The sequence below is a fragment of the Plectrocnemia conspersa genome, unplaced genomic scaffold (assembly GCF_051122295.1).
Source record: "Plectrocnemia conspersa isolate PC_06_02 unplaced genomic scaffold, ASM5112229v1 ptg000008l, whole genome shotgun sequence".
Taxonomy (NCBI): domain Eukaryota; kingdom Metazoa; phylum Arthropoda; class Insecta; order Trichoptera; family Polycentropodidae; genus Plectrocnemia; species Plectrocnemia conspersa.
The window spans coordinates 6,572,742-6,583,629 of record NW_028277172.1 but is presented as its reverse complement, the minus strand read 5'-3'; the positions used below and the strand labels follow the sequence as shown (position 1 = coordinate 6,583,629).

At 30.4% G+C, this 10,888-nt stretch overlaps 1 protein-coding gene across 1 annotated transcript; it reads right to left on the bottom strand.

Moving 5' to 3' along the window:
- Positions 1-3,052: 3,052 nt before the first annotated feature.
- LOC148232833 (neuronal acetylcholine receptor subunit eat-2-like) lies at positions 3,053-10,258 on the bottom strand. The gene is made up of 11 exons (XM_088189454.1): positions 10,108-10,258; positions 9,850-10,041; positions 9,660-9,791; positions 9,435-9,593; positions 9,180-9,373; positions 7,391-7,497; positions 7,093-7,327; positions 6,832-7,021; positions 6,604-6,756; positions 6,320-6,489; positions 3,053-3,361 (listed from the first exon to the last, which is right to left on the bottom strand). The coding sequence occupies exons 1-11, from the start codon at positions 10,178-10,180 to the stop codon at positions 3,203-3,205; spliced, it is 1,764 nt and encodes a 587-aa protein (XP_088045580.1). The 5' UTR covers positions 10,181-10,258; the 3' UTR covers positions 3,053-3,202.
- Positions 10,259-10,888: the final 630 nt, after the last annotated feature.

Here is a 10,888-nt window from a genome sequence, read left to right as displayed (position 1 = left end):
ATATTTATTAATTTTTTATTTTTTTATTTAATTGATTTGGTTTTCACTTTGTGTCCTAATAATTTTGCAATCGATGACTAATTTTCGTTGTAAATATTTGCCTTTTGATCAATGTTCGTGTGAGCATCACCAATATTTCTGTGAGCAATGATCACCGAACCGTATTTAACATAAAAAATACTCAGCTGCATAGCAACCCGTTTATACAAACAGCTTAATAACATGAGGAGAACACTAAATACTACAATTGCGTAACTTACAATTGCAACAATGATTTAAACAGATTTAATTTAAACCCTGATTTCAAGAGATTTTATCTTTCGGTTAACCACGCACCATAAAAGCTACCCTCTTAGGAGTAAAGAATGCAACAGACAATACATCTATCCGGTCTAAAAGAACGCTATTTCAATATACCCTTTGCATTATTGATTTATAAAGCTCAGTTTGTAGTTATTCTTCTAGGCGTGGACATATTTTTCTCGTCGAATATGCAAGCGATGCAATTGGACAACCAATGTATGCATCTCTGATTCACCAGAGACGACTCAATTTAAATATAAACGATTTGACACTTTGTCATATCAGCAAATGATCAAGCAATTTGAGATGAGAGCCTCAAAAAAATTAAATAAAAAATAAACTATTGTATTGTTATATAAATTAAAACACACTAAATATTTTGGTGGCCTAATATACACATAACATATTTTGTAAATTTCATCTGATTGTATATAAGCAAGAGTATTAGTCTTAATCCATGTTGTTGATATACGAATTATAAATGATATGTTTTGACTCTAGTGTTATTAAGATCGTGTTAATATTATCTCGAGTCATGAACTTTTCATTAAATCGGATTTGTGCGCAGATAAAAAAATACGAAAAATATATTTTTTGTCGATTTTGCAAAGTATAAATTATTCAAATCTAATTTTTATTTCCTATTTAAATCATTTTTACTGCGAAACGCAGCCTTAAATCTATCATCGGACGTTGAGGTCAGACCCCTGCGCTCCGTCGTCTGAATCAGCGTTTCGGAGACAAAAACCTAAAAAAAATAAAATATAATAATGATTTGTGGAGCAGTCCAATGCCCTCTGCATGTTTTCGTGATATATTTAAATCTCCCCAGATTTATAGACCCCCCCAAATACCCTCGCGTTATTATATAAGGCGATATTTAATAATGCGCTCGCGCTCATGTAATCCAATAAATTCGCTATATCGCCGAATAATTCGCATAGTCTAACCTACGGAGGGGTTTCGAATTGACTAATTATGAAATTCGGAGTTCATAATGCGGACCGCAAAGCTCTCCTCGCTCGGGTTATAATTTCAAAACTTTTCGGCACGAAAATGAAGGCTACCGGCGAGCTTTTGTTGTCTCCGAGCTTTCGCGAGCTTTTTGAGCGTGCGTTTTTTATTTTCACCAGCGAGCTTTGTGTGTTTATACTTCATCTCGCTTTTCAGCGAAGGATAAACTCGTAAATATTGTGGTGTTTTGTGTAAAAAATACCATATTGAAAATTTAATAAATCTAAAAATAAATAAATATTTAAATAAGTAACTTAAATACGTTAAAATGAACCTTATGTACTTATTTGCATAGTTTTCTCAACATAAATTTTTGCCTTAAAAATAAGAGCATACTTGTGTTTTTATTTGGTCAGGTGTATTGAGAATATTCTTCTGCCTCTTCTTCCTTCCACGATGTCTACTATCACCAGTCTCATCTGCGAGCAACGTGTCCAAGAATCTGGAGAATTCGCTTAATGCATGATGTTCAAAGTCAGTCATTATTATTTAACTCTCCTTGAATAAAGTCATGCCGTCCAAGGTATTCTTAACATACGCCTCCAACACCACATTTAAAAAGCATCTAATCTTCTCCTATCTGCTGACTTTATGGTCCATGTTTCATCGCATTTAAGGAACATAAAATATATAAGAAATCTTACTAAACAAACATTAGTTTTTACTAAGGTCTTTACAATTTTTTTTAATATCAGAAATCACACCTTTGGTCATTACTGTTTGTTTCTGATTTCGAATTCGTGAGTTTTTCAATTTTTTAATAGCTTTATAAGTCTGTAGCTAAGATAATTAGTTAAAAGCTGAATTTGCTAAGAGTGCTGGATCACATAGATAAGTCTTCCTTATATAATTGGAGCAATATAATTTCTTCTTCGTCTCAGACTTCTTTAATTTATTTTTTATTATAAAATTAATGATAACACTTTACATTACAAAAAAGATTTAGATTAGACTTACTATTATTATGGAAATTATACACAATTAATTATAATTTAGAGGTCATCCAAACAACTGTTTTGAACAAATGAAAGGAAAAAATATAGATTATTTTTACACAACAATGAAAGAGAGATCTCGTTATTAAACAATTGCGGTATTAATTATAAAAAAACTACTCTTTGTTTGGAAAGGATGCGCGCTAGACCATACTTTTTATTCAGTGCACAATATTATTGTTATTTTACCCTTTGGTTACTGATCGCTAGAGTGACCATCTAAACCGTTTATTTTTAGAGCGTAACACATTTTGTGGGTGTATCAAAAAAATTTAAATCTGCTTTTTTCTAACATCACTTTTTTTTATTTATTATTTTTTTAATTTATTGTGATAAACAAAAACGTTGAGAAGATTGAGATGTGAAGTATACTTAACATTGCAATGGACGAGTCTTGTTGTAACACCTCAATTTTAATAATTTCACATGAAATTAAAAAGTCAGTGGGATTTTAAGTTTTTAAATGAATTGAATTTTAAAAATCTGCAGTGCGAATTTTAAATTAAGTATTGTACTTAAATTTTTAGCTTAGATGTGTCCCAATAATATATATGTATTGACTATACATTTTAAATAATTAGTGAAATATGTAAATTGAACTCTACGTTTAAGACAATCTTTTAGATAGCAATAAAAAATACAAATCTTTTAACAATTTCGAGTTTTTCAGTAGAATTTCATATTTTGTGTGTTTCAAAATTAGAAAATGATTAAACTATCCTATAAAAATAAATTTAAATTGTTTAATTAGGTCGATTATAAATTATTATTAAATATTTAATTGAGATAAATACACAATTAACAAAATAATATATCTTTTAAATTACAGTTACAGTTACAGTAGATTACAAAAATGCAAATCCTTGATTAATAGTATAAACTAACTAGTTTTAAAAATTCATAAACATAATTGTCGCAAAGACAATCGTGTATATAATAAACATAAGCCTATCGATAAGCAAAACCAACATTTCCCAAATCTGTTCATCATTGTCTTCTTCTTGTTTTTCTAAATTTTCCTCTTCCAATCCATGATATGTTTCTTTCATCTGAAAATAAAAAAAAAATATATTAGAACAAAATTTCTCATGCCAGCTTAAAAATCAATTTATTAACATTATAATTACATATTTATTCTAGGCATTTTTGTATTTAAATTAAATAACTAGAAATAAATTACCCGCAATTAAATATTTGCGTCTTGAAACAGCAAATACAAAATGTAGCACAAATTTCACAAAAATTCGCGATTTACACCTGTTTTTGAGATAAGCATTAAACTATATTAAAGGTTGAGCCTTTTTAAATATTTTGTTTCATTTAACGAAAGAATTCTACGATTTTCGGTCATACTAGTTACAACCGATAATTTTTTTGAAGTAGTTAAAGCATTTTTTTTTGTTAAAAGGAATCGTCTTATTGACCCAAATTTTGAAGCAAAATAAAGATACATTAATGGCCATATAATTTGGAGTGAATTGAGAAAGAAAATGACTACCCGTGTTGCTCAAGTATACAAAATGTTTAATTTTAAAATATTTTTTAATTTTGATCCAGATAATACAAACAATCAATTATTCGAATATCATACAGTTGAAAATTGAGAAAGTTATTCGAATAATCAAATATTCGAATATTTAATTGAATACCCTGGTACCTATCTTTTTTTCTAAGGACACAAATTTGTCATGAGAAATTACTGTTTTTTTCAAGCATAATTTAGGGTCTCTTGAGCGTAATACTAATATGGTAATCAGCAGTACAATTACCACAGATTTGCATCACAACACTCATATTCACGTTCACAAGAACAGTCTCCTCACACCGGTCTGTAAATCGACACGTAAAGAGACACTCGACCACTTTTCCCGACATCAGCGAATCGGTCCGGTGGCTGGTCGTAAATAAAAATTTTCCGCAAGGACGTGAAATATGTATAAGTCTTCCACGTCGTACCGTTTTTTTACGACGTGACCAAATTTCGAAGGGCCGACCGACGGTATGCATATATCCCTATAGGCATGAGTATGGGGCTGTAAACACAGTCCCCTAAGGGATAGCGTCATACAGATCAGACAACTTGTTTCAACTTTATCAATCGACTTATTTGACAGATCAATCTATGTGTAAATGTTTTTTTATTGTAATTAAAAATTAAATACATGATTTTATTATGAGATAATTAATTATTCTGAAATTATCGAGATTCTTAAAAATATTTGCGAACACATTCTTGCAAGACTAGATGTATTTCTCACTAATATAAACAAATAGTTTTAAAAAACAGGCAAATTTATTTGGATTGAATCATATTATGAACTTATCACTAAACAGAAATTTTCGTTAAACTCTAAAATATATCCTAGAGTTTGGGGTAGGTAAGGGTTAAAACACTCACTCTTGAATCTTTGGGGCTTAAAAATGGCGCAAACCTAGGAGTATATAAACTAGATATAAGTCCGATGCACAGGTACACACACGGGCTAAAACAAAGCGGATTCGCAATATAGCGACGAGATGGCCCGAAACGACGGTCCGAGCGGAAAGATATACGCGAGAGTGGACGAAGATTTAGTCTCTCTCGTGTCGAGACGCGTCCAGGGATGCTGCAAGGCAATAACTCTCCGGTTGCCTCGGGGGAGGGCGGCAGGGGAGTTATTGCCAAGAAATTGATAGCCGTCGTAAACGGATTGTTTGGTATTGAGTGCACTGATCTAAGGGACCTGCGTGATTTTATGGGGCCCTTCGCTCAGGCATCGTATAAAAGTCGCCTACGACGTTTTATTAGATAAAGTCTATAGCGTGTAGAAGAGAGGATGAGGAGGGTAAATGAACTGGCGAAATTGTGACGCCATACCCATTCAATGCAGCTAAGACTATTTGCTGAATGTTCATCATTATCTACTACTCAATAGGTAGCAAAAGGTGCCTAGTACTAGATAGACATATGCCTAATATATTGTGAAACAACACATGCAATACTTTCTACAACAAAAAATCAAAGCTCGGTGAGGCAGTAAAATATAAGAGGATTCTAAAATTATATTATCATAATAATCATATCATTACATTTTTACTATAAATAGGGAACAATTAAATGATTAAATTGATGAGTCGCTGGAAGTACAGGATCATACAGTCGTATTATTCACGGAGCATCTTTACTCCCCTCGCTGTTTCATAACATTCGCTCATCACGGCGCAACAGTAGTATATATACGTGCCGTGAAACCACGTCTTTGTAAACTTTAACTCGAGTCTTAAGTTTCAGGTGCTTGAAAAATTGGTTAATATACTTAATAGTATTTTTAAATAAAGTGATTACGATTGAAACGTATGGTACATCCGTTTATCAATTTAAAACAATATTGTTACGTATTTTATATAAATATGAATAGAACTCTGGTTTAATTTAATTTTAAAGCAAAAGTAAGTACCTAATAGAAGTGTCTAAAATAAATTACACCATAACCAGATTTAAAACATAATTTATAAATTATTAAATAAGCATTGTAAATATTAAAAAAAAAAATATTTTAAGCAGATTATATAAAATATTACCATTTAACTAGTTATTAAAAAGCACAGTATTGACTTGAAGAGTAAATATGTCATTAAAAAAAGACCTTTTACGTATTATGTGTTCCTGGTAGTCCGTCTACGGAATTTTGCATGAAACTCGCGTTTTATCACAGCGGAAATGATCTTCAGTACTTTCATAATTTATCTCAAATCACTTTTTTTAGTAAATGAATTGCTAATTATAATTGAAGGACTTGCTAACATTCTGTACTAATGCGTTTAATATTTATTAAGCAATAAAATAAAATACATATTTACTGCATATTAGATAAAATAATCAATTGAACCATAATTTTATTTTCTGTCAGTCTTAAAACAATTTGACTTAGATAATATATACATTGCTTTAACTCTTCATAAATAGTAGTATATTTATTTTTTAAGCAACTATAGTTTACTCCTAGTATTATATTGTATAAACATACCTTAATCTCTGGCATTCCCAAAGCATTCGTAATCGGAGAAGAAATCAAGAACTTCTTTAATGTCTTGTTCATTATCGGCCAAGGCTTGGGTTCTGTTTTTATATAAACGAGAAGGACATTTACGATTATGCAAATGCATATTCCAAATATGGCGCATAGATAAAATATAACTGAAAACATAAAAATATTTATATTACTGCTTTATCTATGCATATACATACATATATTACTTAAAATATATTCATATCACACTCATTGTATGTGTGTATTATAACAATACATACCCAAGTTTGGGATATGAGGGACGTACAATGGCATCCTATCGACAATGCAACTCAAAGAATACATTATCAGTATTAAATCCAAACAAAGAATAGACGTTTTGATTCCAGGAGATGCTGAGATCCAAAACGTAATCAGAATTACAATAACGTGCCCTAAAAATAATAATAAATATACATACTTCTTTCTCGTGGAAAGATAAATTTGAATCATTGTAGTTTTAAACTCACAAATGTACGGCGAATGAAGAGTCAACGACAAGAATTTATATTTTCTTTTAATAGATAATTTCATATTTACAGTATTGTGATAATTATTCTTTACTTCGAAAATCGTTGCGTATGGAGAATACTTTGTAACTTCAGATGTTACTTCTATATGATATAATTCCCACTCTGAATCCATTCGCCGAGATGTATCCTAAAAATAAATCAAATCGTTTTTATATTATATCTTAATAGGTGATGTCTGAAATATTATATATTACTTACAAGCAATTTTTGCGTCGATTGATTGGTATTCAAGGGCAATAACACCACGTTAGATTGCTCTGACCACAATCCAAACCTCAAAGTGCAAACATGTTCGTCTCTAGGCCAATGTGCTAAACTTTTGCTTGGGACACATGTGGTCTTGGTTTCGACGATCAAATGGTGAGTTACAGTTCCATAATGGTCCACAACCAATGGCATATCCTGAATTTTAAAATCTACCAGTTCTAATGAACTACAAAGTAATTCAATTAATATAAATTAAGCATAGATACACAAAGAAACAATATAAACTCACTCATAAATCACTATTTCTGGTGTCCATAACTCTTTGTGACTGAAATTAATCTTTGTCCTATTTTCAAAGTCGTCTGGTATCCAATTGATTTTTTCGTCGTACCATTTCTGCATTAAAATCATTAAAATATAATAAAATCATTACTAAGATTCGTAATGAGAACCATTAAGCAGTTAACATTTTTTGAAAGCACGAAAGCTTAATATGATCAATATGTTAGATACTTATGTTTCACATCAGTTTCTATTTACTCAAAGCAAAATCCAATCCAAACCATTGCAATAAAAAATAATGCAAAATTGTATTTATTGCTCGTGTACTACGAGCTAGCCAGTTAAACCAACTGTCGATTCCAATAAGAACTGTTCACAATTTCATTAATGAAAAGAAGCAATCGAATGGAAAAATAAAATAATTAACTTGCCAGACAAGGGAGCCAAATAATAAAAATAATATAATTATCTACTAGCACATAAATCACTCGTAAGCATCAGAAAAACTACTCTTTTGTGTGAAAATATGCACGATAGACAATGCGTCTCCCTTGCATAAAAACCGCTATTGTCATCTACCACTTGCATTATTGATTTTTAAAAGTGACGTGAACATATTTTATATCCAGCGATGCAATTGGCCAACCAACAACCGCATCTGTAAATCGACAGAGATGTCTCAAATTAGGAGTAAAAATATGTCACTGTTCGGCAAAAATTTGTACTCACAAATAAACGATTTTTTTTTCTAATATTACTAATAAGTTAAGTTGCCATACACGTAATTGCCACATTGCCACACTTTGTCAAACGCTTTTTATATACCTAACAAGTGCACGCGTATAAACAGTATTTTATCAATGAAAATGTTTTTACGTCATTGTATTTATTCGAGTTTTATACTTATTTTCATTAATAAGCTTATCAATCCAAAGTCACCACGACTTATTCAAACAACAAATTGTGAAGACGTACACGTACATATATTTACGGCGTCGCCATGTCACCGATTTAGCAGTAAAACCATGCGATCAGAACTCAGATACGAATGCCGAGGGATATTAATATTAAATTCGTGCTCTTAAGCGTCTCATCCCCCAAGCTAGCACTGGGTTATACACACCCTGAATAGTAGCCATTATATTTTTACGTTCTTCGCTAGGGGGAGTTACAAATAGGATTTTTTACTATCACCTCCCTTTTCTATCATATCGCTAACAACACTTTTTTGGGAGAAATTTAACTGAAAGAAAAAAGGGAATCAACGTGGTATAAAATTTAATCAAAGACCTTTGCTTGATCCAAAGGATCGATCATTTACATTTTGATTGCGGCATCGGACAAAGAGAAACTTATGATTCGGTCTGCTATTTCCCTCGCTCGATGTTTGTTCCAGTCGTAAATTTTTTATAACACTTTTAAAGGCAGTTGAACAATAAAACCGGAGAAACAAGATGGGAAACTCGTCTACAATCTATCGCCATTCAAACGTACACCGCTTCTTATTTGTATCTCGTAAATAATTTAATATTTGAACGTTCTTTTATGGAATTCGAACAGATAAACGACGCTTTAAAGGTTTTTCATTGTTGATGTATAACAAGTATATATTTATTTATAAAAGCGTTATTTTTAATATCGTAAGCTTTACTATTTAAATATAAATTAATTGTCCTGTTAAATTATGTCATGATTTCCTGACAAAAACATTTATACTAAAAATAATCGATCGATTCCTTCGTGATTTTTTGCTTAAAGATATCAGAGCGCGAATGGTCAATAAATTGCTATCTTACCATCTGGATTTTTCCAAGAGTCTTCAGATTCCCTGTTGAGACATCATATTTAACATATCTTAAATAATCGTGAATTTGCACACTCATAGTACTAGTATGACTCTGGATTGGTATCACACTACGATCATAACCAGTCAACAAAGATTTCCTGAGCTTCTCTGATGGTGTCAATATCTTCTCCACAAGTATCGATTCTATAAAATAAAATAAAATTATATCATTTAATACTTAAATAAAACATACAATAAATAATACCGTCAGTAATATTTTCTCCGACTGGACAATCGTATAAGATCTGAGCTTCAATATTAGACCAAGATGCGAAACTAAAATATTTAACTTGCAGAGGTTGTGGATCCCTGTAGAACAAGATTGGTATATCACTGCCTTCTTTTCCAAATCTTACAGTTCCATCTAATTATAATTATATTTCAATGAATTCAGTAATTAATTATTAATAATTCAAATAAGCATTTAAACCTTTAGAAATTGTGATCCAAAATGGAACAAACTTATTTGGGTCTAATATGTTTTCAGTAGTAACCGTACTTTTCCCAAATTTCATTCTCATTCTTCTAAGTTCTGAGAATGAATTTTTACCAGCGCCTACAGCTAACAGTTTAAATTGATTAGGTTAAGTATATAGATTTATTTTAAAAATATATCTTACTAATTTCATAAACTGGTACAGTCATATCAGGATATGTACTAGGCGATAATAAAATATGTCCATTCGCTGGTGCTTTTATTGCGAGATGGATCTCAAATGTGTTATTCTCTGACGTGTGACTTTCGATAACTTTGAAGAAATCTGCATAGTTATACCCGCTTCTGCAATCATATCTTTTGCATTTTGATTGAACTACAAAAAAATAAATTTTTATTAAATTATTTTAATATGAGTAACTATCAATAGAAATTTACTTACTTTCATCAGAGAAATTATATACAGAATACACACATTTGATTGATAATATAAGTATTAAGATTTTTAGGTTCATTTTTTATGTACTTAAAATGTGACACACTTGCGGGATAAATGTGTTGTTTGATTAACGTTGTGTTGTGTTGTGAGCCAATTTGATAAGAGAAACCGATGGTTTGCGTTCTAATTTATATTTTTAACAATAACTATTTACTAAATTTAAATAATTAATATTTACTTATAAAGATTATAATATTAAAAATAGTATCACAATAAAAATTGTTATTCTTTTTCCAGCGGTTTTCAAATTAAATTTTAAAGTAAATTTTCTTCTCTAGGATTAGGGTATTTTTTCGATTAAAGTAGAAAGCAGTTTTAGTCAGTACTCGGCATACTGATTAATGTGTCCTGAGTCGAAAGCAAAATAAAGTAGAAAAGTAAAAATCTCGATGGAAGTGTGCTCCGAAAGGAAGTGGCGTGAATACGCCTATTAATGTTTGTTAAGTAGTATTTATTATATATTGCAATTCTACAAACAAAATATTTATGTTGTTTTTGCTATAAAATAAGTTCACACATTCAATATACAATTTTGGACATCAAACAAATAGCAAGTTTTTTACTAATTATTTTATTAGCTAATACAATTTATTTTTCACCAAAATAATAAAATACTCATGGTTTTACTTATTTTTATAAATTTAAATTAAATTAAATTGTTATATATTGAAATAAAAACTGCTAATGAGAAATTTTTCGTTCAAAATTTCAAAGAGTGATCTAA